Consider the following 27761-nt stretch of genomic DNA (forward strand, 5'->3'; position numbering starts at 1 on the left):
GTAGGAATCCACCGGATGGGCCAGAGGTGATTCTGGATGTAAGGGAGACCCGGAAAGAGTCTGTTGTTGCTCAGGAAAGTGTTCCTCTAGAGCAAGCCCTAGGGGAAGAGGGGAAGAGCAGAATTTCTGAGAAGTGTAAATTGTTGCATCGAAAAGCCCCTGGGGAAAGGAATCCTCATGGAGTCTTTGCAAGCAGTTTACTGCAACTGAAGGGCGTGAAAGTGATTGAATCAAGAAAGTTTCAGTTCCTAACAGCCAGAAATTTTCTGTTGAGAATGAAGCCACTGACTTTCCTGTTGAAAGATCCAGTGTGGATAGCTTTGAGAAGGTCTCAGATGGAGAGAAAGCTGTTAAGAAATTTAAATGGTCCTATAACCAAGTGGCTGTGTTTGGCCAGCTTGTTGGGGAGACAAGGTTGTTGAGAAAGGAATGTCTCCATGCTAGTTCTGTAAGTGAACACTATGTGGCCCAGATCAAAATGGGGGCTCTTAACCAAGAGAGCCCGAATTGCAGCCCTCCAGACTGGAGCACTGGGAGAAGACCCGATCCCAGTTTGACCCCTGGGGGGTTTTGGGTGGCAAAAGGGCACGGGCAGCATAAACCTTCCCATATGTGGCATGCGAGTGCTATCGACCAGCCCTGACCTAAGGGAGGGTGTGAAACTGGAAGGGCCTGGTGTAACTCCCACCAAGGAATGGGAGAGATGGTGGGGCATTCATGGGAACGTTGGTGGCTTCGAACTTCCCCAGGTCACCGGCTAAAGTGATCCAGCTCACTTCTGTCTCGAAGGGGGGAGAGATGTGACGAAGCGGGACTGTTCTTAATGTTTCCTCTGAATAGTGTGGGGGTGCCTCAGTTTCCCCTATGCCGTTCTTAAGTATCTAGGTGGTGGGATAAGGGTGTACGATCATTGCAGAGCCCTACAGGGCAGGTGTGTGCAGGGGTCTGGACACAGAGAATGGCCGACACCCTGTTTCCTGGCCACAGAGCTAAAGGGTTGGAGAACAAAGGAATCAGATGCCCTCCTGGCCCGGGAAAGGAACAAAGCCCAGGGGAGGAGGGGCTGGAGGGAGAGTCAGTTTGGGGGCTGGCTGGGGACATGGAGTGAAGTGCAGACAGGGTTGTGTGGCTCACTGCCCCCCAAAATGGACCCAGCTGAGGGGTCCCGTTCTCTGCACCTACAAGCTCTGTCTTAGACCATGTCCCTGTCATCTAATAAACCCTCTGTTTTACTGGCTGGCTGAGAGTCTCACGTCTGACTGCGGAGTTGGGGGGCAGGACCCTCTGGCTTCCCCAGGACCCCGCCTGGGCAGACTCGCTGTGGGAAGCGCACAGAGGGGCAGAGGAGGCTGAATGCTCCGAGGTCAGACCCAGGAAGCTGGAAGCCGGGTGAGCTGTGTGTCCTAGAGACAGTCTGCTCCCAGAAAGGAGACTTCCCCAGAGTCCTGCCTGGCTTCGTAGGGAGCAGTTCCAGAGCATCGCCCGGGGACTCCGTGACAGCTGCCTAGTGAGGACAGTGCCCGGCCGTGTGTGTGGTGATGTTGCTGTGGAGCTCGCGCAGCATCACAAACAGCCCCATTGTGCTGAGTGCAGGCGGGGGTGGCACGGCGGGTGGTGGCACTGAGCGCAGCTCCCTTGGGAGAAGGGGGCTGGGTGAATAGCAGGCTCTGTCCGTCCCTGGGTGACCTCCCCTCTCTGCTCTGCTCCCCAGCTGGAGGCCACGCTGGACCTTGCTGAGCGGCGCCAGATCCGCTCGGCCATCCGGGAGCTGCGGCGCCAGGAGCTGGAGCGGGACGAGGAGGCTCTGGCGTCCAAGCGCTTCCGCTCGGAGCGCAGCAGCCACCGGCAGGAGAACAAGGAGAACTGGCTGCGGTGAGTGCAGGGGCAGGGCATGGGCTGTGGGCTCTGTCACACCTTGTGGGCAGGGCTGAGCTGCCCTCTCGAGCCCAATGGGCCAGGTTTATGGGGAGCAGAGTCTTTGCCTCTCCCAGTGGGGATGGCAGTGCTCCTGGCAGGCAGCTCGGTGCTGGCTGAATGCTGCTCCCTGGATACCTGTTCCTCCTGCTGTGGGACCTGTGTGTGCCCCTGGTCCCCTCAGAGGAGAAGCTACAGCTCGGCTTAGGGGAAGTGCCCCCATCCTGGCATCATACTGTCTTGGCCCCTCCCTGTGTGCACCACCAGGAAGCTGAGGGTGCACTTTGATTTCTGGCACTGGGGGGACAGCCCCATTCCCCAGCCTACACCAGGTGGGACACTTGCCCCCCGCCAGCAGCCTGCGTGCCCCTTGTCAGACTGTCTCTCTGCAGGTCTCAGCGGCTGGAGGAGGAGCAGCAGAAATCCCTGGCACTGCTCTCTGGGAAGCTCGACTCCATCACGGACGTGGAGGAGCTGACGGCTCTGGTGAGTTGCCCTCTAGGGCGTGGGCTGCTGGCTGCCCTCTAGGGGAGGGATTGACCCTGCTCTGGCTCTGTTCCTGGAGGAAGGTCTGCACTATGCCCTGGGCATGGAGTGGGGAGGATCTGGTGCCAGCCAGGGTGCCTGCTGCCTTCCAGCTCAGCTCCTGCCACTCCCTCTCCTTTCCTGTGATCAGAGCAGGCAAGCACGAGATGGGGAGCTAGGACTCCAGGGTTCTGTTCCCAGCTGTGCCCCTTAACCTGAACCAAGGTCACACAGCGAGTATGTCCTTGCCCCTCTCTGTGCCTCAGTTTCCCCTTGGTAAAACAGGCCAGGGGGCGGGTCCATTGCTGTACACTTGCTACTGCTCGCACGCTCTGGTTAGGGGTCCCCTGGTCTCCTCAGCGCCCTCTCCCATCTGCTCACTCTCCTCTGTTCCCACATCTTCCATGTCCCTTTGCCTTCCGCTCCCATCAGCTACCCTGTCTGAGCAGTGTGCAGGGGAGCCGTGGCCAGGCAGTTCCTGAGCAGTGCCGGGCAGGCTGCTGGCAAGGCGCAGAGAGCTGGAGACCCTGGTGCCAGGAGCACGGTGGGTACTTGCCATAGTGCCAATGGAGCAGTTGAGATTGGGACCTCTCACGACCCAGGCCTACCACTGCCACAGCCCCTGCCTCTGGGCATGGCTGGTGGGCAGAGCTGTGCATATGGCCACGCGGTGGGCAGAGCCAGCTGTTGATTAGCATGCTCTGAGGTCTGCCTCTTGGGGGGCTAGAGCTGAAGGAGCAGGGCAGTGGAGGGTGTCCCGCCAAGGGGACCTGAGTCTAGGGCTCCAGTGTCCTGGTGGGTGGGAGGTGAGGAGGATGCAGATGGTTTAGTCTCCCACTGGCGTGGGGGGGTGGGCAGGAGGAAGAGGCTGCCGGCTAGTTTGCCTGGAGTGTGAGCTCCTCCCCAGCAGGTGCTGCACCTCCCACTCTTGCACCCAGTAGGCAGCGTTCAGTGAGAGCGTCTGGAGCTCTGTTCCCCAGGGGTGGCGCCTGACCACCTAACCGTGGGGAAACTGAGGCAAGGCCTTCCCTAGGTACCATGGGGAGATTGTGGCAGAGCTGTCACTAGAACCCAGGAGTCCTGGCTCCCAACCATCCATTGTAACCTGCTCTGTGCTCCCTCCCTTCCTGGCCCTGGTATGGCAGGGCGAGCTTGGTGCCCATGCATGGAGCAGCTGCAGAGGGTCATCTGGGAACCTGCACTGTGCCCGGCGGATCATACGCCTGGACAGGATTCCTGGCGGCTGCTGAGCCAACCTGGCCCGTGTGGGAGTGGGCTGCAGCCGAGCCTGGGCGCTCCCTCCCCCATCGTGCCAGGAGCCTGGGGCGGCCGTGGAGCTGTGAGAGCCCATGTTGTGTCCCTTTCTGCCACAGCTGCGAGGAGCCGGCGAGTACGAGGAGCGCAAGCTGATCCGGGCCGCCATCCGCAAGCTGCGGGCCAAGGAGATTGAGGGTACGGCCCTGGCGCAACCCCCTCCCCTGGCTCTCTGCACAGGCCTAGCTTGGCGCTGCCCCGAGCCAGCTACTCGTTAATCGGCTCCTTCCTTCCTCCCTTCCAGCTGCAGCCTCGGCAGGGAGAGCCCACGGCAGCCGGAAAGGGGAAAATGAGCCCCTGGCCTTCAAGGAGAAGGAGAGCCCGGACGGGGGCAGCTCTGTGGTGAGTGGGGGGGGCTCTGCAGGAACTGGGAAGCCTGGGGCAGAGGGTTCTGTGCAGTGTATTAGTGCAGGGCTCTGCAGTGAGCCGGGGGATGTGCCCACGCCCAGATGTGCTATCACTACACTTGGGGGCAGTCTCCCCCACGTGCTGGGCATTGGGCTGGCTCCATCTTGTCCCAGGCTTCCCCCCACGCACCCTCAGTGCCCTCTAGGGTGCCCAGTGTTGCTGGGTGCCATTGCTCCCTCTTGCATCCCTGGGACCCCACAGCCCCATGGGTAATCACCACGGTCCCACCCTGCCATCCCTGAGCCCTGGGGGGTGGGGCTTTGGCCCTGGGGCAGGTGGGTTTCCCACAGCTGCTCCAGGCAGCAACGTGGGAAGGGGATCTGTGCCAGTGGGACCTTGAAGCTTTCTTCCTGAAAGCAGGAGTGGGGCGTGGGGAGAGACTAGCTGAGGCTGAAGTCTCCTCTGCCTGGCCAGGGCTTGTGGGAGCTGCCCCTGCAGCTGCTCTGCTCCTGCCCGAGGTGCTGGGCCTGCCAGCATTAGCCTGAGAGCTGCCCTGCATGCTCGCTGTCTGTGTGACCCAAGCGCTGGGGACTGGTGGGAGCTCCCTTCCTGCTGGATAAGGGCAGCAGGGGCAGGGCCAGCCTTGCCCAAGTGGCCTGCCTGCGTACCCTCCCCTGCCCACGTACCCGTCCTGCCTGCATACCCGGCCCCCGCCAGCCCTGCAGAGAGCACTTGAGAGATCAGCCTCCTGGGGCTCTTCAGTTCTTGCCCCCCCCCCCATCTTTGAGAGAAGGGCTGGCTTGGGTGGTGGGAGCTGGGCTGAGCCCTCTCTCTGTCGCCCTGGGGACTTCCAGCCACTTTCTCCCTGGGCTGGATTCGAACCTGCCCCCCCAGAGGAGCATGGCAAGCTGCTGAGGGCTTGCTCCAGGCTCCTGAGGAGATGTATAAGAGGGTGGCCTGTATGTCCCTGCCAACAGGGCAGGTCGGGCTGTGGGGAGCACTGAGCCCTCCCCAGGGGAAGCCCATGTCCCCCCCTTGGACTCGGGGCTGGCCAGGTTCTCAGCATCTCTGTCTTCATTCAGGAGTCGTGCAGGCTACCCACTGCAGGCCTCAGGCCCGCCTGGGGGCAACTTGGGAACTCTCCAGAGGGAGGGTCAAAGCAGGGCTAACGCAAACGCCCAGTGCTGGGGACTGGGCAGGGACAGCCTGGAAAGGGGCCCTCAGCTGGGTGCTCCCTCTTGCGGGGGCTGGCAGCCTGGCTGGCTGTCCTGGTGCTCACTCTCCTGTCCCCTGGACACAGCCAGAGGACCTGGAGGAGCGGGAGCAGATCCGGGCTAAGATCCGGGAGCTACGCAGTGAACAGAGGAGAGAGCCCCAGAAACCGGATGCCCAGGGTAAGTCCATGCAAATCCTGCCACCGGGGCCCAATTTCCGTAGGCAAAGTCCTGCCCCGGAATGCCGCGTCCGTCCCATCCCACAGCCTTCTTCCCCTAGCGGGATGGGGTGAGTGGGACCCCACTATGCCCTGCCCAATGGGGTTGTGGCCTGTAGGGGCTGCACTGTGTGGGGAGCAGTGGCCCTGCCTGCTCTCTCTCTGGCAGGGAGCATTGGACTGGGGCAGCAGCCCCTTTCCCAGGCTGCAGTGTGTGGTTGGGGCAGCACCCCATTTGCTGCTGGGTCCTAAGCAGGGGTCTTGCCCTGGAGGGACTGGGCATGGCAGAAGGTGTGTGGCAGAGAGCCGTGGGAGAGGGTTTGCCCCAGTGCGGTGGTCGCACTCAGGAGGGGCTGGTGGGGGCTGTTTAGCTGTGGAGGAGGGTGGGGGGACTTTTCCCCATAAGAAGCTGGTTCTCTCCCCTGCAGACCCGGCCTCGGGGACCCTGCTGCTCCTGGACCCGCTGCCTCCCCCGCACTGCTCCTCGTCCTCGGAGCTGGAGCCACAGCAGAGAGCCGATCCCCCGGAGCGCAGCTCCCAGAGCCCTGAGCCCAGCCCAGGGGCAGAGCAGCCCTGCGCGAGCCTGACCAGCCCTTGCGCACAGGAGGGGGACGGCGAGGGGTTCGGCCAGCCAGAGGCAGGGGGCAGTGGGGAGCCCAGCCAGGGGGAGCCAGAGCAGCAAGAGGCACCTGCAACCACGGGCGACAGCTGCCCAGCGGAGGAGACCTGCCGGAGGCTGCCCAGCAACAGGAGCCAGAGCAGCCAGGTAACGAGACAGCCGCCCCTCCCGGGGGGCCTGAGGAACGGTGCCCAGGACCGGGCTGTGGCTGCCCTCTCCGCTGGGCCTGCGGGCTGGCGGGTAGAGTGCGGCACCTGCCGCTCCCCCTAGCGGAGCCCACGGGCTGTATGTGGCAGACGTGACTGGAGGGCTGAGCCGGGCACTACCAATGCTGACCGCTAGGCGGCACATGGGGGGAGCCCGGTAGCCGCTCGCCACAGGGACCCGCTTTCCAGGCCTGAAACAGGACGTGAGCGAAATGAGTCTGGGTCTTAACACGTCCCCTTTTATCAGAGACACAAAACTACCCTGTGCCCTGCAAGGTCAGCCCTCGCCTTTCCAGGTCCCAGAGTGGCATGGCAGGGGGCTGCAGATCAGGAGTGAGGCACATCAGTGGAGCTGGGGCTGGATTATCAGGGGGCTGAACAGTGGGATCGAGGGGGGGTGGGCAGAGCCAGGGGAGGGAGGCAGAGCTGGATTGGCAGGGAGCTGCGTGGTGGGATCGAGGGGGGTGGGCAGAGCCGGGGGTGGGAGGGGTAGGGCTGGATGGGCAGGGGGATGGGCAGAGTCAGGGGAGGGGGGAAGGGCAGGCACTACCCAGCACCTCTCACCAGCACCATCTGGCACCTGTCAGATTGAGGAGTTGCTGGGACTAACCCTACACTCCTCCTCTCCCTTTCCCCAGGTCAGCTCCTGTGTCAAAAGCCAAGCGCCCGAGAAGCCAGCCAGCACTGCCAACAAGACGCGAGCTGGTAAGATGCAAGTGCGGCGCCATCCCCTCCCCCCAGCACTTGCTGTGCCTGGCTGGGGCCTTGTGGTCGGGGAGCCCCTGCCGGGAGTTGCACCGGTAGATGGTGCTGTCACTAGTGTCTATGGACCTTCCTGCACCAAGTGAGGGCTTCCTTGTATGCTGGGGCACCGAGGCTGCGAGCTTCTCTGCAACAGTGCCCCCTCTCCAGTGGCGCTGCGAGCTTCTCCACAGTAGCTCCCTGCTGGCCATGTTGACTTGTTCCATTGGCGGGACCCCTCTCTGGGGGTGTTTTGCAGACACCCAGCAATGCATCTGCTGGGGGGTGCTTGGAGCTCCCCTGTGCCAGTCTCCCCCTTGGGGCTGTGAACTTCCCCACAGAAGTGCCCCTTCCAGTGTGGCCGTGCCATGAACTGCCTTGTTCGGGGATGCTGCACGCCCCCCGCCCCACAGCAGTGCTTCCCCCTGTGCTGGCTGCAGAGTTGCTCGGCGCTCCCTGCGGCGGTGCCACCCTCCAGGTGGGTGGTGTGGGTGGGCGGAGCTGTGGGCTTTCTTGCAGCAGTGCCAAGGCAGTTCAGTAGGGGGCGCTGTGGGCTCCCAGCTCAGTGCTGCCCTCCGGGGGAGGCGGAGTGGCCTTGCTGGCACTCCTGGACAGCCTGTGTCCTCCTTGCTCCAGTCTGGCTGTTTGAAGGAGTTGAGCCTTCTGTGATGAACCTCTGGGCTCCTGGCCGGGTCTGTGCTCGAGGAGGAGGATGCCCTCTTCTCTCCTCTTCCCCCCCCCCCCCCCCCGCCTCCTGGGGTGGGACAAGCGTCCCTGGCAAAACCAAACCACTCCTGGTGCAGAGTGAAGGCAGGGGGCACAGACATGGCAGTGCCTTGGGAGACTGGTCCATGTCCGCGTGGGAGTCCTTGAGGGGGTGCCTGCCCCTGGGGACGGGATGGGGGTTTCAGGCCTGTGGCCCCTCCCTGACCCTGCTCATCAGCTGCCCCGGTTGATGTGGGAGCGGGCTGGGCTGGTGCTGCTGACATCTCCTGGCTGCTCGCTGGGCTGCTGCAGGGCCATGAAAGGGAATCCGTGTGTGCAGCAAACTCCGGCCTTTTACATTCTTTAGCCCAATAAGGCTGGTGGCTCAGCACCGCTCTGTGCTCTCCTGGCCCTCCACCTCGCACTGCTGGCTGGAGGCGGCTTAGCAGGCCTAGCGGGGGAGCCAGGCTCCCAGCTCGGGGGACTGCCCTGCGCTTCGATTCATAGCACAGGCCTGCTGTACCAGGCAGCTCCGAGGCTTCTCCCCATTGTGCGCTGGCTGCTGCGGCTTGGGGAGCCCAGGGAGCTGGAGGAATCAGCTGAGATCCTGGCCCTGGGCAGCCCCCCGACTCAGCCTGCCAGGGTCTCCGCTAGGCCAGGGAGGGGCTGAGATGAGCCGGGAGTTCCCTGCAGGACAGGTGGAGCAGGGGTCGTTGAGCATAGTCCTTCTCCAGTGCCCTCCCGGGGGGGATCATCTCTGTGACAGCACCCCTGAGCTTCCTGCGCCAGGGGAGTGAGGCAGGGGCCCTCGCCAATGGGGCAGGGGGATAAGGCCCAGCAAGCGCTGCCCCCAGGCATTGAGCAAGGCCGGGCGTAGGGTGCAGACTCCCTGGCAGCGGGAGCGAAGGGGGTGAGCAGGAGGGGCAGGGAGAAGGCCTGGAGACCTACAGTCCTGGGGTCTGCCCAGAGCAGGGACAGGCACCACACCATGCCTGACTCCGGTCAGGCCCCTCTCCATGGCCAAGAGGGGTCTAATGGTTGTGATGGGGACTCCTGTAGAAGTGGGTCAAGCCCCCAGGCCTCCAAACAGAGGGTGACTCCTTGGCTGGGCTGGGGCCTGGCTGAGGTGGGCTCAGCGTCCCGCTGTGTGAGCCTGTTGCGTGGTGCCAGGCAGGTGCTGCGGTGCCCGTGTCCCTGCCCGAGAGCAGGGGGTCCTGGGGATGACAGTGCCAGGGCAGCGCATGGAGCAAGAGATCGCCTGTGATCGCTGCTCTGGGAAGGGGGACAACTTCCGCAGACCCCATGGCAGCCCCTCCCCTTGGCTCTCCCCACAGGGTTGCGCCCTGGCAGCGTGGCCTGCTGGACTAGCCCCCAGCCCAGTCTGTGTGGCGCGGCCAGTCGCAGCGGAGGGCATGGGGGCGCTGGTGTCTGGCGGCACAGCGCTGTTCTCTGTGCTCTGGAGGGGCAGGGGCCCTGGTTTGGCCAAGTGTAACCCCTGGAGCCAGGTTCCCAGGGCAGCCGTTCACGACTACCCCTGCAGGTGGGCTTTCCCCGGGCAGTGCCCAGGACTGGTGCCACGAGCTGGTGAGGCGGGGTGCTCATTGGAGGCCCAGGCAGTGGGGGCACGAATGCAGTCCGTGCAAAGGGGCTGGTTCTGCAGCCAACCCTGCACTCCTCGGGCGCCTCTGCAGGAAGTTGGCCAGGTTCTCCCAGCCTGGCAGCGCCCTTGGAGGGGGGCGGCGGGCGGAACGTGGGCACTGTCCCTGAGTCTGCCCCAGGCTGCCCCACCTGGGGACTCTGTGTGCTCCAGAGCTGGGGGGCAGGGCTGCAGTCTGGTGCCCTCTGCTGGCCGTGGGCCTGCGCTGGCCCAGATTAACTCACCCCTGGCTGAGAGCTGGGTACCTGTGGGGCAGGGCAGCCATGGGGGTTTTGCCTGGCTTTGCGACAGGGGGGCCCGGCTGCCCTGGCCGTGGGGCGGGCCTCAGGTTGCTGTGCTCAGAGGTGATGCAGGGTGCTGCTGTTATAACATGGCTCTCCTTGACTGGGCTCTCTGCATCTCTGAAAATGCTACCTTGGACTGGTCCTTCCCAAACACTGTGGCTGGCAGCGCCCACCCATGATGTGCCAGGAACCCCTGCCCGCCAGGATCTCTCCCGCCACACCCACATGCCATCTGCGCCATTCTCCCCGCTCCTGGCCCACAGCACAGGTAATGCCCTCTCCCCTTGCATCCAACGTGCCCTCCTTGCTCCCTGGCCTTTGCTCTACCCCATATCCTTCCCTCAGAAGCAGCCCCTGGGAGGGGCTCTCTGTGACACTGCCCGCTGCTGCTCTAGGGGTGCAGTGGGAAGGAACCCCAGCCCTGGCTTCTCTAGAGAGCATGCCAGCTGCCCTATGGGATGTGGCACCTGCCCTGGTGGCATGAGAGCTGGTGCAAGGCTGCCTCTCCACTCCCCATCCTGGGGTAATGGGCTGGCAGGGTCCTCCTGAAACCTGACTGAGCTGGGGGTGAGGATGCCACGCGGCCCCTCCCGGGCAAAGTGCACGAGTGCCAGTCAGGCTCTGTGCCCAAGGGAGGGTGAATCGCTCAAGTCCTCATTCGGCTCCTGTCTCCCCTTCCAGAGCCCGCACGGGAGCAGCCCTTCCAGAGAGCCAACTCGGTGCGGGAGCGCGTCCGCAAGTTCACCTCAGATTCCCTGGCCCAGCCTGGTCCCAGGTCCTGCAGCCAGAAGTGGGAGACCCCTGGCAAAGGCTCCTGGGTCCTGCAGCAGCAACTCCTGCGCCCCCAGGGTGCCTGGGGCTCAAAGGCAGGCAGTGCCCAGTGCACAGCAGACTTACCCAGCGGTCCCCGGTGCGGACTCAGCCCAGCGCCACTGGGCCATGCTGCCCTCCGGGGAGTCAAGGAGGGCTCGGGGGGCCCCCCAGCCAGCAGTCGTGCGGAGCGCCGCACCTCCTCCTTGGAGGCAGAGGCTGCGATTGCCGGGGGCCCAGCCTGCCCTAAAGAGGAGGGCAGCTCTGTGGGGAGGAGCCAGGCTGGCCAATCACAGGGCAGCCTGCTGACGTCCCCCCAGAGGCCCATTGAAAACACCGAGGGAAGCTCGTCCGGCACAGAGGAGCCTGGCGCCCAGCACGCTGCCTCTCTGCCCAGCCGCCCGGCCCGGCCCCAGCCTCCTGCCTGCGGCACCAAGGCCAGCGCCAGGGACGAGGACCCCATGAAAACACTCTTCACCATCGAGATCAAGGATGGCAGGGCCCAGCCCCTCAGCAGCCGCGTCGTGGGCACACCGGGCAGCCAGCGGGCAGGTAGGTTCCACAGCTGCCACGGCGGTCAGGCTGAGCTCGCGACGTGTGGGTCTCACAGCTGTGCTCCTGGGAGAGCTGGGAGCAAAGGACAGCCGCTGCTGAGCATGCCCAGGTGGGGCTGGCTCTGCAGCCCTTGGGGGTGCAGCCTAGCCCTGGCCCCCGCCTGGCTGCCCGCTTGGGGTCCCTCTGCCACGCTAGGATGCCCCACAGTTCCCTCTCTCCCCAGGGCAGCTCAGTGGGGCTCACGGGAAATCAACAGAGCCTTTACTCGCTCTTGGAGCTGGGCTGTATGGCCCCAGGGCTGGCTGCCCCTTGTCCCAGCCAAGGGAGTCTCGGCTCCAGCTGAAGGGCTGTGGGACGCTCCCTGGGCACTGGGTCCCCTGGCTGTTCTGCTCCTAACCCCCAGGGAGGGATCCCTCCCAGTCCTGCCCCAGAGCTGGGGAGCGCCTCGGCTCCCCTCACTGTGGAGCAGGCAGGTTCCCTGCTGGGGAGTCCCCTGCCGGTGCTGGGGGTTCCCTGTGTCTCTGGACCTTCCCTGTGCAGAGGCCAGCTGTGCCATCAGCTAGGGTGAGCTTCGCTCTGCATGGTGAGCCCTGGCGCTCGGGGAATGGACTCTGCCCAGATCCTGCATGGGCTCTGAGAGGGCTGGGGGCTGTGTCCTCTATGGCTCGGCAGGTGGGGGCGGGGGGCTCGGATCTGAGTCCTGTATGGTTCCGTGGGGTGCTGGCACGAGTGCGATTGTTGGGGGTGGGGGAAGTGCTGAGATAGCCGCGGCCGTTGCTGGCTGCCAGCCTCTACTCTTGTGCCCTCCCTTCCTAGAGCTGACCCTGGGGCTGCGGAGCTCGCCCATCCGGATCAGCAGCACTGGCACCGGCAGGGTCAGCACGGCCAGCAAGGTGAGCCCCCCCCACACCGCGTGCACGCCAGGGCTATGGATCCAGCCAGCGCTGCTGTCCCTGCAGGCCTCTGAGTCCTGCCCTGCCGCACTCTATGCCAGGTGCCACCTGGGCACCTCCTGTGGTGCAGGCTGTACCTGGGGGGGTGGGCGCTTTAACAGTGCGGTCGCCCTGTCCTGCGCAAGGGAAGGATGCTTCAGCCCTTGAGCCGGCAGGTGCAGGAGTTTGCCAGCCCTGGCTGGCTGGGTCCGGGGGAGCAGGGGGCAAAGAGCCGGTGCCAGGTACTGTGGGGCTCTGGCTGTGTGAAGGAGGTGGGGAGGGAAACAAATCCCTGGGCCTCCACTGGCTCTGCTGTGAAATCAGATCCATGGGCCCTGTGGCTCCCTGCTGGGATTGGCCCAGGCCTGTCCCCAGCCCCCCAGTGTATTTGGGGGCTTGCAACTGAGCCCGGCGAGCGCCTGGTGGGGAGCTGTTGTGGCTGCCCTCCCCGGTGGCCAGGTCAGAGCAGTGTTACTCCAGGAGCTCTGTGATGGTGTGGTCTGTGTGAGGGGTGGCAGCCCAGTGTGAGGAGTGTCCCCATCCCCCCATACCCTCTGGGGATCCTGGCCTCACTCTGGGGTCACATGGGGCCAGATGACCCCATGAACCACGGGACAGGACCCCAGAGCCCCGCAGAGTGTGGGGTGGTACCTCTGCCCCAAACCCCGCTGGGTGCAGCAAGAAGCTGCCCGTGCCGGACCCTGCCCATCATGGCTCCGGAGGGGGATTCTTGGGAAGGACTGGAAAACGGACCTCTTCCCCCCCTGCCTTCCTTTTAGGGGTCAGAGCTGGCTGGCGTCAGGGAGTGGCCACCTAGCCCCTAGGCAGCTGCTTGGAGCTGGGATTCCTGTGTGTGGCCAGGCGTGCACCTGGGGGGATGATGGGGGGAGGTGTGTGCACCGGGCATGTGACCCAGGTAGGGGGATGTGTGTGTGTGGGGGGGTGGCCCTTGGAGTGGAGCCAGCTAAGGGAAACATGCAGCCGGGCGCACACCCCTGGAGGAGGCAGGCCTGTGCAGCTGGACGTGTCCCCAGGGTGGGGGGCGGGTGTGTGTGGCCAGGCGCGTGCCTCCAAGTGGGAAGAGAGGGGCGGGGGTGGGTGCGTGTGGCTGGGCCCTGAGCTGGCCCGGCATGGTTGGCGCTCTTGGCCATGTAGGGTAATGCTGAGCACTCAGGCATGTTTCAGTGTTTAGGAAAAACAAAGGCGTCAGGGCCAGGCTGCAGTGGTGTTCGAGGTCCAGCGGCCGTGGGGCCCAGGATGGCACCAGGCCTGGCACGTGCCCCTGTGGGTGGCTCCCCCTTGTGGCAGGATTGTCTGCATCTCCCTTTCCCCAGGAGGTGCAGCACCAGAGTCATGTCCCACCTGGCCCCTGGAGCTGGAGGAGGGGCTGAGCCAGCCCCGCTCTAGCTGAGTCTGCGGCTCTCGGCCACTCTGTGTCCAGGACCCCCGTGGGAGCCACGCTCGGGGGGCCGCCCTGCAGGAGCAGCCACATGGGCTCTGGCCCAGCCACCACATGCAACCCTGGGGCTCCTGCACCCTGCCCTGAGGGAGCAGAGGGGGACTGTGGGTCAGGATTGAGCGGCATCCACGGGGCTGGTTGGGGGAGGAGGGCAGCACCTCTGGGAGCCGTGCGCTCTGCAGGGACAGCTCTTACTGGGCGTGGGGGGGCCGGCGGTTTCTCCCGCACTAATGAGCTAACGCGGCCCCGTGGCCCGGCTGCGGCCCGTCAGCTCTCATTAAGGTATTAGCGTGGCCGGCACAGGGCTGGGGAGCTGCGTCTGCCCGGTGGGAGAGTGCAGCTGGCAGGTGTGCGCTGAGGCTGTCCGCAGGGGAGAGGGCAGGAGGAGCAGCCCACGACCTCTTCCAGGTACGGGTGGCCAAGGCCATGGAGTGCACTTGGGCGGGGGACCAGGGGGGCCGTGCTCTCAGGTGCCCATGAGGAGGGTGAACAGTGTGGCTGCTGGGGGGTGCTTTATTCCAGGGGCCCCTGCGGAGGGCGCTGCGTGCTCCTGGGCCCTAGAGGGGGCGGGCTGAGGGGGGGCACTTCACTCCTGCTGCCGCTCGCTGCCTGGGAACCTGATCTGCCTGGCTGATGCTTTATTTACCAGCCCTGCCAGGTGCTCAGTGCCCCCCAGGCGAGCTGGTGTCAGAGCAGAGTCAGCTGGTGGGGCTGGAGCTGCCTGCTTGGCTTGCTTGCCATGGAGCCCCCGGAGAGGGGGCAACAGCTGGTGGGGCAGAGAGGTTTGGTTCCGGTGGGTGGAGCAGGCCTGGTGTGGGGGTGGGACGGGGACAGCGTCCCTGCCAACGCTGGCATTGGGCTGTGCACACCGAGGCCATGGGGGGGGAGGGTGGGGAGGGAGGGAGAGCCTTTTGTGGGGTGTGGGAGGGCATAGGGCGAAGACGGGGACCCACTGAGGACTCCCAAGCGGAGTAGGCAGCCCCGCTGGGGAACTGTGTCTTTTACCCCGCTCCAGAGGAAATCCTGCCCCTATGGCCCATGGAGGCCTAGCCTGGACCTGCAGCCAGCTCCTCTCTGCATTGTGCTCTCTCTGCCCGCAGGCTGGGCAGCGCCGGTCCAGGTGGAGGCATCCCCTCCTGCGGGGGAGATCTGTGCACGGCGGGGCTGGTGCGGGGGTGAGGAGCTGGCCCTGTCAGGGCACAGGACGGGGGCTGGGAGCACTGCCTGGATGGGCATGAGTGGCGCTAGGAGTCTGCCCCTCCCCAAAGGAACTGCAGGGCTACGGGCTAAAGGCCCTGCCTCCCCCTCCTTAGGGTGTTGGGAGGGGACACTAGTGCTGGCCTATGGTAGCTGGGGTGCAGGGGGTGGCACAGCTGGGCGCTGGTCTGGGGGAGCAGTGGGGAGCAGCATGGCTGGGGCTGGGGGATTTGGGGGTGAGTGTGGTGGGGGGCAGCATGGGGGGTGGTGAGGTGAAGGCGTGGGGCAGCATGGCAGGGGCTGGGCTGCTCTATCCAAGCCCTCTCTACCTTTGATTGAGCCCTTCCCCCGTTTGCTGAGGGCTAGACCCCGGGAGGCAGCTCAGGGGGAGCCCATGCTGTGCGTTGGGGTGGGGAGGCAGCATGCTCAGTGACTGCCCCATGCCCAGCTGCATGTCCTGGCTTGGCCACCTGGCCCGAGTCCATCACTGCCCGGCCTGCTCTGGGAACCGTCCCAAGTTCAGCACCTCCCCATCCGGCTCCTGTGTCAGCCCCTCTGCCCGGCCCCGGCCTGTGCGATAAGAATAGCGGGGCTGAACACAAAGCCCAGCCCCGGGGAGGGGCAACGCCCAAGAGCCCCTATAAAGAGCTGGGAGCTTGCAGAGCCCACCGCCCGGAGCTGGCAGCGAGAGGACCTTGACCATACTGTGTCTCACCCCGGGAGCCTGCGGCGTGGCAGCGAGGGGCCCTGCCGTGCCCGCATCCCATCCCCCACCAGCATCATGCCGGGGGTGCACCTCCCCAGCTTGGACAATGCCCGGGAGGCGACGGTGGAGGAGATCCGGCTGGACCTCCAGGCCTTCCAGCTGGCCACTGAGAGGCGCCTGGAGGAGGCTCTACAGCAGTTGCAGCCCCTGGCCAACGCCCTCAACGACTTGAAGGAGGAGCACCTGGTGCTGCGGGCAGAGCAGGCGCGCCTCGGCCGGCAGCTGGAGGTGCTCACGCTCTGGCTGGGAGCCCAGGATCTGGAGGAGAAAGACCCCAGCACCCTCTTCCTGGAGGCCCAAGATCCATGTGCCCACTTTGCGGGCACCGAGGAGCCCAGCAGCCCCGTGGCCCATCCGCCCACCTTTTCCAGCACCCGCAGGCAGTCATCTGTGCACCTCTCCAGGGGCAACAGCCTTGTGAGTGTGCGGGCACTGGGCAGGGGAAGGCAGGGTGGCAGGCCCACTCCCTCCAGTGGACAGCTTCCCCGAGAGCCCGTCCCACGGGCAGCGTTGGCTGGCTGTGTCTTGGGTCCCTTCTTCCCTCCAAGGGGGAAGGAGGCAGGGGTGGGCAGATGTTGCTTGGGCAGAAGCCTTGGCCTGCCCCTGCTGGCTGAGCTGCAAAACTGCTCTGGGTACTCAGTGCCGGCACCTCCATACCCTTCCCCCTGTTAGGGCCACAGCAGGCGGCCAGCTTGGAGCTGGCTGGGTGAGGCCCCTGTACTCCTGTCGGCCCTTCCCCGAGCTTTGGCTCCTGGGGAAAGGGAAGCTATTGCGGGGGAGCCCCAGAGCTGGCGCCAGCTGCTGCTGGCCCAGGCAGGTGCATTTTCACGGGGGATTAACTGTAGCTGTGGCAGGAGATTACAGTTGAGGGAGACCTGTGCCAGCCGAGGCTCCCATCACCCGGAGCCAATCCGGGCCGCCTGCCTCGCATTGCTGACATGCCATCTGGAGCAGCCTGTTGTGGTGGGTGCTGTTGCCTGCCCGTGTTTGTTTGCAGGAACAGCTGGCCTGGGGTCTCCTTACACCGGCTCCAAGCCCAGCCAGGGAGCTGCGCCCTCCGGCGAGTGCTGGGGCACTGTGCCGTGTCAGAGCTGCTCGAGGCTGTCGCTGTGAGCGGGGTCTCCCCTGGCCGCTGGGCAGGGAGGCGCGGGGCTGCCTGGATCTGGGTGTGGCCCCTGCAGGGATAATCTGCCAGAGCACCAGGGCTAGTGGGGCTGCTGTGCACACAGCCCAGCGGGCCCGGCTGACAAGGCGTTAGACCCTGCCCTAGGGTTGGTTCCTCCCATCGCTGCCTGCCTACCACTAGCCCTGGCCACAGAGGCCAGCCTCCTGCCAAGGGCGCTAGGCATCTGGTCGACCCCTGCCCCCAGGGCTGGTGGGAAGTCCCAGCCCTTGGTCCCCTGGTGTTTTAACCAAAGAGAACTGACCCCCAGCAAGCAGCTGGGCAGAGAGAGAGGCCGCGCTGCTGGCCGTCACGCCCAGCCTGGGGGGCTGGGTCCAAGCAGAGCCAGAGGGCAGCAGTGCTGTATAGGTTGGCCTGCCTGGCTCTCCTGCCCCATCCTGTCCTGCCATGGAGGGCACCCTGCTCCAACGGGGCTACTGAGAGCTGGCCCCTTAGGCGGCCAGCGCCGGGGTGCCCAAGCTCTGCTGGGGGTGTGCGAATGGAGGCAAGCAGGTGTGGTCTCAGCCCCACAGCTGACCTCAGCCCCTGCCCACAGGCCTTTGCGGTGCTACTGTAGGCCTGGCCGGCTGCCCGAGCTGGGAGCTGTGTTGACAAGGAGCTGGCACCACATGATTGTTCAGAAGAGGCTGGGCCTGGCCTCGTTGCCAGGGCAGCTCCTGATCCCCAGCACAGGATCCTCTTTCCGATAAGCCTCTTAATCCCCCTGGAAATCCTGTGCTGGAGCAGAGGCGGGCGCTGACCTCCCTGGCTCCACGGTGCCTGCTGCCCAGCCCACCCGCCTGCCCCAGGCAGCGCCCCTGCTCACTGGGCAGTGGGGCCTGCCTGCTGCGGGCAGCCGTTGCTCTCTGGGTGTATCTGGGCTGCCTGACGTGTGTACTCACTGCTGCGGATCTTGGATGGGCTGATTGGACCCTCATGCCTGTGTTAGGGTTACCATGAAACTTGACAGTAGCCCTGTCCCTGACTCCTCCGTTCCCATTGCAGGGTTCCGCGTGCCCTTTGAGGCGGAGAGCAGGAGTTGAGGGTAGGGAAGGAATTGCCCATCCACAGGAGCAGTACATGTCTGCCCCACAGGCTGGACTGCACCAGGCTGCTGGGCTCTGGTGGTGTGGGGTGGTGTCCATGGTGTCATGGAGCCACAGGATTGGAGCTAGGGCCAGCTTTGGAACAGCATCTGGGAGGGAACCCTTCCATGGGCCAGATCCCCGGCGTCTCTCACTTCCTCCAGGGGAAGCCACGTGGCTTCCCCTCCTCCTCCGACTGGACCTCTGGGCCTGCAGCCCCCCTGCTCCACCCCATCAGCTCTAGTCAGCGAGTCCCGCTGAGACAGCCGAGGGGGACTTGTCTGCTCTTGGGGAAAGCATGCACCTCGTCCAGCTTGTGCAGTGATACTCGCAGTGTTGTCAAGCCCGTCAGGTTTATTAGTCACTCGGAGCACAGCACAGGACGGCCTTGGGGTAGCCCAGAGGAAGGAGGGGTAAAACATCATCCATTCTGGGGCGCCCAGCCAAGCTGTAGTGAACTCTGGCTCTCTGTCCGTCTGACCTTGGTCCAAATCTCAGGTCAGAGCCCCCTTGACTGCCACTAGCAGCCAACGCTTGTCCCCCAGCTCACACCTCTCCAGACCCCTGTTTCCGAGCTGGGGAAATGCTGGGGGGCCCCCTTGCTGGGAGGTGGGGAAGTCCATATGCCTCTGGGTCCTTGCTTGCTCGGTGTCAGCGTCTGGGTAATTGGATCTGCTGTTGTATTCTCCAGAGCACCGTGAACTTGAACCTAGGGCCCAGACAGCTAGGCAACACCCATATCTGTCTCTTTGCCTGCCCAGAGTGCAAGCAGCCCTTTTCCACATGCTAGTGACAGTCCAGCACATAGGGGAAAACTGAGGCACAAATAGATCTCCTAAAAAGATTACAAAATATTCCTGTTTTGTCACATGTGGCTCAGTGGCAGAAGCCCAGGACTGGGAGACGGGACTCCTGGGTTCTGTTCCTGCACTGGCCTGCCGGGGGACCTCTGGTCTGTCACATCCCCACTGTGTATGGAGATAGTCAGGGCTGCCCCCCAACAGAGCTCTACTTATGGAGTGGGGTGGGGGCGGCTAGGGAAGGGCAGGACAGTTCAGCCTGTTGTGTGGGTGTAGAGGATTGGCAGATGGAGCCTCTGCTGGGCTTGCTGGTACTGCCTGGCTCGGTGGGTAGCGGGAGCTGGGCGGATGGTCGGGCAGTGGCATTGGCAATGCAGTAGGTGGCGCTCTTCCCTCTCGTCAGCCTATAGCTAATACCCAGCCTGGCGCTGAGGGCACGGTAGTACTGGAGCTACCCTTTACTAGGGGTGGAAAACCAAGTCCGCGCTGCTCGTGGGCATGCGCCCCCCCAGCGCTGGGAGCTGGGCCTGTTGGCTGGGGGGAGCACCCGGAGCTGCTCTCCCTGTGGGGCCGGGGGATGTATGCGTGGGGTTTGCCCGGGCCCTTGGCAGGGCAGGGCGCTCTGGAGCGGGGAGGAGGTTCTCGACATTGGCCCCTCTTGTTGCAGATGGAGGCCGAGCTGACGCAGCAGCCCCAGGTGCTGGTTCCAGAGCCGGAGCTGCCCAATGGGATGGAGAAGGCCCAGGCGAGGGAGCCGGAGAAGAGGAGCAAGCTGAGCGCTGAGGAGCTGAGCAGGATCGAGGAGGAGGACGTGCTGGATAAGATGGTACATTGGGCCTGGCTGAGCCTGCCCTCTGCCTCTGGCTGAGCTACCCCAGCCGGGCGGTGGCTTGGGTTTGAGGGGGCAGTGGGGGTAGGGTGACCAGATGAAACAGACAAAATATCGGGACACATGGGGGAAGCCCCCCCCCGCAAAAAAAAAAAAAAAAGTGCCCAAGCAGTCAAAGCCGCAATATTGGGACAAATGGCGTCCGGATCGTGCATTGGTTGGGACGCGGGACAAAGAACTGAAAATCGGGACAGTCTCGATTTTATCAGGACGTCTGGTCACCCTAGGTGGGGGCGAGGCTGTGGTGGAGTTGGGGCTGAGGCCGCGGTGGGGCAGGGTTGGGGGGTGAGGCCATGGTGGAGTTTGGGGCTGGCTGTGGGGCAGGGGATGAGGCCACGGTTGCTGAGGTTGCTGGTGTCGCGCTTGCCTTGGCAGCTGGACCAGACGTCGGACTTCGAGGAGCGACGGCTGATCCGCACTGCCATGCGGGAGCTGCGCCAGAGGAAGAGAGGTAGCTGCTCATGGGACCCCGGGTCTTGGTGGCTGGGGGAGCCATGGGCTCACCCAAGGGCCTGTGTAGGCTGGGGGTGGGCACCTTGACCCTGGCAGCAGGCTGGCAGGGCTGTGGAATGGAAGCAGCAGACGGGGGGTCAGAGAGCCAGGAGCCGTGCTACCGAAACCTGAGCTGGCATGGGGACGTCTGGGCCCTACCCCAGGGAGGGGCTTGGCCATGGAGGCAGGCAGGCTCTGTAGCCTTTGCGGATCATAGTGTGTGAGTCTCTGCAGTGCCATAGCCATGGCGCCATCTGGCAAGGCAGCATCATGGGCGAGGAGCAGCAGGGGCCTGGCTGGGAGAACGTCCCCATCCCTCCTGCTGTGTCTCCGGCTCTGTCAGGGCAAGGAGTTCCCCACAGGGCCCTGACTCCTGGACCGTGGAGCAGAGGATGGACTGGGCTGGGCACCCCAGAGAGGCTGTGGTGGCTCCATGCCGGGCAGCATCCATCGCCCCCTGTGCCCTCATCTCCGCATTAACGCCATCGCCCGCGTGCATTTGCAGAGCAGCGGGACAAGGAGCGGGGCCAGCGGCTGCAGGAGATGAAGAACCAGGCTGCGGCGGGGAAGGCAGCCCAGGCCACCGAGACCACCACCCAGCAGAGCGCCCAGTCGGCTGATGGTTCAGCCCGCCACACACTCACCAAAACTGAGCGCCTCGTCCAGTCCAGTAAGGGGCCCTGCAAGGCCACTGAGCACTACCGCTTGATCTCTCAGCCTGGTCCCGCTCACACCCAGCACAGCCCGCTCTGTGCCACTCTAGCACTGGCCCCCTCTGCTGATCTCTTCTCTGCCACCCTGGCAGGGGCCCTCTCTGCTGATCTCTTCTCTGCCACCCTGGCACAGGGTTGTCTCTGGGTGCCTGCCAGTCTCTGCTGGCCTCTTCTCGATCATCTCCCAAGGCGCAGCCCCTGCTCTTGCAGTCTCTCTCTGTTTCTCTCTGCCTTCGCTGTCCCTGTGAAGACGGTGCTTGGCTGCCTGGGCTTCACTCTGAAAAAGGGCTCCTGGGCCCAGCCATCCAGGACAGCTGGCAGCCATGGGGCCTGGCTCCCCACCGCTGAGAGCATCCAGCATGCATGTGCTCTGCCTTGCTGTGAGTCTGCTGGGCTCTGGAGGTGCAGCCTCTGTGCCAAGAATTCCCTGCTTCCCAGGATGGCTCCAGGGACATGCCAGCTCAGGGAGAGCTGGAGTAGGCCAGTGTGGAGCCTGGGGCACAGGACTACACCAACCATGGGGCCTGCATGGGGAGCCCCCAGCGAGCACAGCCCATGGCATGGTGGGCATGGAGCCTTTGGAGTGGTCATGGGTCTGTAACTGGGCCCCTGGTTAAAGCTGGGCCTCCCTGGCTGGCTGGAGCCATCCCTGGCCTCACCTGTCCCTTCCTGCGCTTCCTCTACCTGCCAGCAGCCGCTGCCCAGGCTGGCATGAACTCAGGCGGCCAGCTCCTCCAGCAAGCCTTGCCCAAGGGGCTCTGTCCAGCACAGCCCCCTCCTCCCCCCAGGGCTGGGACTGTTCTCTCCCCCATTGGCCTGTGCACCCTGCCCTCAGCTGCACCTTCCTTCCTATGCCTGTGGCTCAAGGAGCCCTGGCTCTTACGGTTCCTTCCTGTTGCCACCTGCCTTTTAAGGCATACAAGGAAGCTTGGCCACATGGGCCCTTCCACCAACTGCTCTGGCTCCCGGCCAGGCCAGGCTCTGGCTGGGTGGCGCTCTCCTTGGAGAAGCCTGCCTTGGCTTCATACTGCCTCTGCTCCTTTCGTTCACTGCCACTGGCCTGTTCTCTTCAGGCTGGGGCAGAGCCTTCTCTGCATCTCCTGCCGCCAGGCTGGGCCTCCCTGCCTCTTTCTGCCCCGTACTCTGTGTTGTCTTTGGAGCCTGCTGCACACACGCCCATCAGCCTGGCCTTTGCGGAGCTTGCTGGCCTCGCTCAGCTGCCTCTCTGCAGCCATGCCGTCCGTCTGGCCCTGCCCTCTCCAGGGGCGGGTGCTGTAGGTGTTGGCCTCACCCCACCCTGGCTGACCCTTCTTTGTCTTTTCCTCCCTTTGCAGACGACGGCACCAGAACCTCCCGTATGACAACAGTGGAGTCGAGCTACACAAAGCGATCAGAGAGTAAGGGCCTTTTGCCCCCTTCTGGCCTGCTCTCCTGCCGCCTGGTGGCAATTCCCCCTTCCTCTGGGGGCACCTGCTTGCCCAATGGTGCTGGGCGCTCAGCCCCGGGGGAGGGGGGGGCAGGCACCCGCTTGCCCGTTGGCACTGAGCGCTCAGTCCTGGGATGGGCGGGAGGGGCAACCACTTGCCCGTTGGTGCTGGGCCCTGGTGGAAGCAGGCTGCAGCGCCTCTGGGCAGCGCCAGGCACAGGGAAAAGACAGCTCCCACTACCTCCCTCAGTGTCTGAGGTTCTTCTCCTTGCCTCTGCAGATGGCAGCACGTTCGTCCAGACCAAATCCTCCTACAGCTCCTCATCCAAGAAGGTGGGCAGGTGAGTGACCCCCTGCTGAATGGGCAGTGCCCTCTGGGAGAGCTCCTGTGCCCTGGGGAAGGTGGAGAAAGGCAAGGCAGCTCAGTGTGGGCCGCTTGCCCCCCATGCTGGGATCCATGGGTGGCACAGGCCTTTACCCATTGTATTTCGGTGTCCTCAAAGGTCAGCGACCTTGGCTACTCTCCACCCCGCAGAGCAGCTGCTGTCACCCAGCCTGCTACCTGTCCTTCCAGCAGTCCTGCGGAGTGTCAGCCTTTGGGGGTCTTGTGATGTCCCATGTGGCGGAGTGTCCAGTGCACTGTTGGAGGGCCAGGAGAACCCGGTGCCTGTCACTTGGGGATCTCGGACCCCACTGATTTAAGGCTCCCACAACCCTGAGTAGTGTCGTCGCTGCCACATGAAGGCAGATTCTCCCCCCGGTTTGGGGGGCCCAACTGAGACCTCTGGGCCTGCATTCCTGGGCTGAGCACCCTCGCCTGCAGCTGAGTCTGGGGAGCTGCAGCTGCTCCTTCGGCCCCCCTGGGCAGAGTTGAAGAGATCCTTGCACCCCTTCCCCGGGTGCTGTTGGGACCTTGCTGAACAGAGACCTCCCTCCATGCTGAGTCTGTCTCTCTCCCTCTCCCAGCATCTTTGACCGCGAGGACGAGAGCAGCTCGCGCCAGGGCAGTCTGGCCGCTCTGGAGCGGCGCCAGGCTGAGAAGAAGAAGGAGCTGCTGAAGGCTCAGAGCCTGCCCAAGACGTCGGCCACACAGGCGCGGAAGGCCATGATCGAGAAGCTGGAGAAGGAGAGCGGGAGGTGAGGGCCCTGGGTGCGGCTGGGCTGGGGTGGGCCGATGCCGTGGGAAGTCAACCAACATGCTGTGTGTGCTCCCCGTAGCCCCTCGAGCCCGGCCATGTCGCGGGTCGCCGTGCAGCGCTCCTCGAGCTTCGGTGTCCCCAACGCCAACAGCATCAAGCAGATGTTGCTGGACTGGTGCAGAGCGAAGACCCGGGGCTATGAGGTCAGTGCCCCCCTTCCCCTGCAGCTCCTGGCCAGGCTGGGCCCACTCCCTGCCCCCCATCCTCTGGGGCTTGGGTTGCCAGGTCCGGAACACCCAGTTGAAAAGGGACCCTGAAGGCTCCGGTCAGCACCGCTGGCCAGGCTGTTTAAAGTCTGGTTGGTGGTGGTGCCGGTGCAGTGGAGCTGGCAGGCTCCCTGCCTGGCTCTGCGTGGTTCCCGGAAGTGGCTGGCATGTCCCACCTGCTCCTAGGCAGAGGGGCCACCGGGGGGCTCTGTGCGCTGCGCCTGCCTGCAGGCGCTGGCTCTCATTGGCTGGGAACTGTGTGGCCAATGGGAGCACAGAGCAGGGGCACAGAGCTACCTGGCCCTTCCACCTAGGAGCAGGAGGGACATGCCAGCCGCTTCCAGGAGCTGCCTGAAGTCAGCACTGCCCAGAGCCCACATCGGGACCCCCTCCCCTCCCCCCAGAGCCCCTGCCCCCCTTCCCACACACACACTGCAACCCCCTTCCCAAGCCCGGAGCTCCCTCCCACACCCTGAACCCCCCATTTCTGGCCTTACCCCGGAGCCTGCACCCCCAGCCCAGAGCCAGCCCTCCCACACCCCAACCACCTGCCTCAGCCTGGAGCCCCCCTCCTGCACCCCAAACCCATCAGCCTTGGCCCCACCCCAGAGCCTGCATCCCCAGTCGGAGCCCTCACCCCCTCCTGCACCTGGTGAAACTGAGCAGGTGAGCGAGAGTGGGAGAGAGCGAGTGACAGGAGGGAGGGTGAAGGAGGGAGTGGGGCAGGGCAAGGGTATTCAGTTTTCTGCAATTAGAAAGTTGGCAGTCCTATCAGGGCTCCTAGCAGCAGCAGGCCCTGCTCATCCCCACCCTCCTTCCCCTACAGCTCCTGGCCAGGCTGGCTTCTCCTTTCCCCTCCCCTTCACCCCGATTCCTGGCTGGATCAGGCCCTAGTCCCCACCCCGCTCCCCCATCCCCTTCGGCTCTTGGCCAGGGCCTGCTCTCCTCCCAGCCCCTAGCCAGGCTGGGGCCTGCTCCCTCTCCTGACCCTGCCTCTGTCCCACAGCACGTGGACATCCAGAACTTCTCCTCCAGCTGGAGCGACGGCATGGCCTTCTGTGCCCTCGTCCACAACTTCTTCCCCGAGGCCTTCGACTACACACAGCTGACGCCCCAGAACCGCCGCCGCAACTTTGAGGTGGCCTTCTCCTCGGCAGAGTACGTCCCCCTCCCCTCCCCACTGTGCAATGCGGGCCGGGGCTGGGTCCCTGCCTCGAGCTCAGCTCCATTGGGTCAGGAGCATGGCACTGCCCTGCTAAGGCTGGCGCAGGGAAGCAGCAAGTGCCCCTAGGGCTGCCTCTCCTCTGAGCTGAGCCAGCTCCCTGCTGCCCTGCCACGTGCTTGGGGCTCTCAGGCTGGCTCTGCTGCTTCCCAGCATGCCGTGCGTGGCTGCTCTGGCCTGACGCTGGGCAAAGCGACGTCCGTGCAGGTGCATAGGAAGCCAACGCAGCCCAGTGCTCAGTGCAGAGATGTTGGGCCAAACCCCTCTCGCCCCGTAACACTCAGAGCCCCAAGCATCGCTGAGATGGCCCCGGAGCAGCCTTCGCAAGGGACCGAATGATTCCCCAGAGAGCTCCTTCCCCATAACCGGCAGCCGCTGCCCCGCCATGCAGCTGAGCACCGACAGTGGCTGGCCTTCCCTGGCTAACCCTGGGCGCACGGAGCCCCTTCCCCTGCCTCCGTCCCCCTCTTCTAACTGCTTGAACGCTGGAGCAAAACCTGTGCAGGCTGAGGCCCCTCAAGCTGCCTGGGGCTTGACTGGCGTCGAGTAGGGAGGGGATGGTAAGGCTGGTGGGGGCCCTGGTGCGGTGCAGCGCTGCAGCCCGGGCGGCTGGGGGCTGGAGCCCGCCCCGAGGGTTGGGGCCTGCCCCGGGGGCTGGGGCGCTATTGCAGCTTCCTGAGCGCCCCCTTTTTGCTTCTGGTTTCCTGAGGTGCTGAGAAAAGGGAGCCGGTCCAGCTGGAGGCTGTCAGCCCCTTTCCTTCCTTCTGTCTCTCCATCCATCCACCCACCTATCCCTCCTTCCCTTCAGTGGCAGGCTAGTTCCTCCAGTGTCTCCGCAGGCTGGGGATGTGCGTGTGTGTGTTGGAGGGGATCTCCGAGTTCCCTTGGCCCGTGCAGGCTGCCCTGCCGGGGATGATGTCTGGGGGCCAGGTGGCCCCAGACGGAGCGTGGGTGCCAGCTCCCCAGGGCCCAAGTGCTCTTTTTTCCAGTCCGCACAGGGTACAGCAAACAGGTGCGTGTGCCTGGGACTTCCGCCTTCCTATTAATTAAACCTTTTGCCTTAACGGGGACCGGTGCGTGGACCATGAGAGCAATCGATCCCTCCGGCCTGGAAGCCAGGTGGCCCTTCCCCTTCCTCCCCCTCTAGCCCTCGGTGAGCTTCTTGCACCGATTCCAAGCGGAGCCAGGCAAGGAGGAGCTGGGCCTTCCCCTCTGCCACCCCATCTATATACGCAGCTATATAGAGAGCTGCTCCGCTCTGGAATCCGCTCCTCAACCACTGGTTGGCGCCAGAGCACTTCACTCCCTTCCTCTCCTCCTCTGTCTCACTCTGTTCTTCCGCTCTGGATCTCCTCACGCCTGGACCTCACGCTCCCGCACCTATGACTCCCCTGGCTGTGCTTGTGTAGCCCCGATTCCTGTTAGTCTCACAGTGCCATTAGTGCAGCGGTACCTGGGAATGCCCCCCCCTCCGCATTACGCACCCTCCCCAGAGCATGTGTGAACTGGAGCGTTGTTATGGCACCAGGGGAATGTGAATTGGATTGATACGTTTCTCTTGTTCTCTCTCTCTCTTCCCCCCTCTCCCTCCCCCGGACTGGGCTGTGATCACTCGCTCCCCCTTTCCCCCCGCCCCCAGGAAGCACGCAGACTGTCCGCAGTTGCTCGACGTGGAGGACATGGTCCGGATGCGCGAGCCGGATTGGAAGTGTGTGTACACATACATTCAGGAGTTCTATCGCTGCCTGGTCCAGAAGGGGCTGGTAAAAACCAAAAAGTCGTAGCCTATTTACACCCCCGGGAGCGATGGTGAGAATCTTCCTCTCAATCTACCGTCCAGCCCCGGCTTGGCAGTGCCCTTGGCAGGAGGGGGCAGCGAGGGGCCTGGTTGTGCTGTGCTGAGTTGGGGGCTAGCGGGCAGGGCAGGGGTGAACCTGGCAAGGCCTGGGTGCATCTGTGCAGAAGGTGAGGGGAGAGGGGGTGAGTCCTGCCATCCGTGGGGTGAGGGTCCAGGGGGCATACCCCTCTTCCCAGAGAGCAGGCCAGATGTCAGGGTGCCAGACTGACTCTGACCTCAGCCAGGGCTGTCCAGAAACACTGCCAGAGTGTCAGCATCTAGAATGGGGACTGGGGAGGGGAAGAGGACATCGCACCCCAGCGTAAAACTCGGGCTGAGCCTTAGCCTTGGACCCTGGCCGGCTGCTCCCCGCCAGGAGGAGGGGTGCCCTGACGAGATTTCCTTCCCCAGCTCTCTGAGCCCGGGATCTGGGGCAGGGGTGGCTGTTCCGAACTGCTGCTTTAATTACACTTCCCACTGTGCTGGAGCAGCCTGTGGCTGGATCGAGGGCTGGCAGAGTGGCTCCCTCCATGCCCCATTGCTCATGCTTGAGTTGGGTTGGCTCCCCTCTGGCAAGGCCAGGGGGCCAGTGAACTCCTGGGCCTGGTGCTTCCTCAGTCTTTGTGTCCCGCAAGAGCAGAGTTCTCGTCCCCAGCACCCGCTCCCAGCCCCCGGCCCAGGGCAGTGAGGCTGCGGGGCTGAGCAGAGGCTGAGCCGGGGATCAGGCGAGGTGAGCGAGCCCTCCCGCTGCAAAGTCCCTCCTAGTCATATATGGGCAGGCAATGGGAGCAGGGAGCCTGGAAAGTGTGACTCAGGCACGTCCATCACGCTGCTCCTTGTTAGTGTTTGGGCCTGTCTGGGGGCATCTCTGCTCCTGCTGGAGCCTCCCCGGCACGCGGGCCCCGTGCTGCGCTGAGCACGTTGCAGGTTCAGCTATGTCTTTATAAGGGCAGGGATTCTCCTGAGGCTGCCTCAAGCTTTTCCATCACAAACCCAGCCGGGCCTGTGCCTGAGTGCCCCGTGGTGGGGAGGGGGGGAACCAGCTGCCTGGGGCTGCATTTCCAGAGGCGCTGGAAGCAAGGGGAGCAGCAGGTGCTGGCCGGGGTCACCTAGGCGCCAAGCCGGCCAGAGCCAGGAGGGCCCCCCAGGCTGGAGATGTCACTGCAGTGATCGCCCGCTCTCTGCTGCAGCGCAGGACTCAGTGCATTGAAAGAACCGTACGGGGCCTTGGCCTGGAGCAGGATGGGACAGCATCACCACAGCTGT

General features: G+C 64.4%; 1 protein-coding gene across 4 annotated transcripts in view; it reads left to right on the plus strand.

Moving 5' to 3' along the window:
* Positions 1 to 27761, plus strand: part of SMTN (smoothelin) — a 53069-nt gene that overhangs the window by 19688 nt on the left and 5620 nt on the right. The window contains exons 3-21 of one of the 4 annotated variants that reach the window (XM_073313652.2): positions 1712 to 1872; positions 2307 to 2400; positions 3813 to 3891; positions 3998 to 4095; positions 5402 to 5495; positions 5962 to 6299; positions 6997 to 7063; positions 9912 to 10013; positions 10427 to 11107; positions 11927 to 12003; positions 19179 to 19337; positions 19776 to 19851; positions 20398 to 20562; positions 21940 to 22002; positions 22312 to 22372; positions 22998 to 23168; positions 23250 to 23373; positions 24443 to 24594; positions 26298 to 26467. In XM_073313652.2, coding sequence (XP_073169753.1) covers positions 1712 to 1872; positions 2307 to 2400; positions 3813 to 3891; positions 3998 to 4095; positions 5402 to 5495; positions 5962 to 6299; positions 6997 to 7063; positions 9912 to 10013; positions 10427 to 11107; positions 11927 to 12003; positions 19179 to 19337; positions 19776 to 19851; positions 20398 to 20562; positions 21940 to 22002; positions 22312 to 22372; positions 22998 to 23168; positions 23250 to 23373; positions 24443 to 24594; positions 26298 to 26442 — 2907 coding nt within the window. In that variant the 3' untranslated portion in view covers positions 26443 to 26467. The remainder of the gene's footprint in view (positions 1 to 1711; positions 1873 to 2306; positions 2401 to 3812; positions 3892 to 3997; positions 4096 to 5401; positions 5496 to 5961; positions 6300 to 6996; positions 7064 to 9911; positions 10014 to 10426; positions 11108 to 11926; positions 12004 to 19178; positions 19338 to 19775; positions 19852 to 20397; positions 20563 to 21939; positions 22003 to 22311; positions 22373 to 22997; positions 23169 to 23249; positions 23374 to 24442; positions 24595 to 26297; positions 26468 to 27761) is intronic. The other 3 variants (XM_073313650.2, XM_073313654.2, XM_073313653.2) reach the window with 3 other exon arrangements.

The sequence above is a fragment of the Lepidochelys kempii genome, chromosome 15 (genome assembly GCF_965140285.1).
Source record: "Lepidochelys kempii isolate rLepKem1 chromosome 15, rLepKem1.hap1, whole genome shotgun sequence".
Lineage (NCBI taxonomy): Eukaryota > Metazoa > Chordata > Testudines > Cheloniidae > Lepidochelys > Lepidochelys kempii.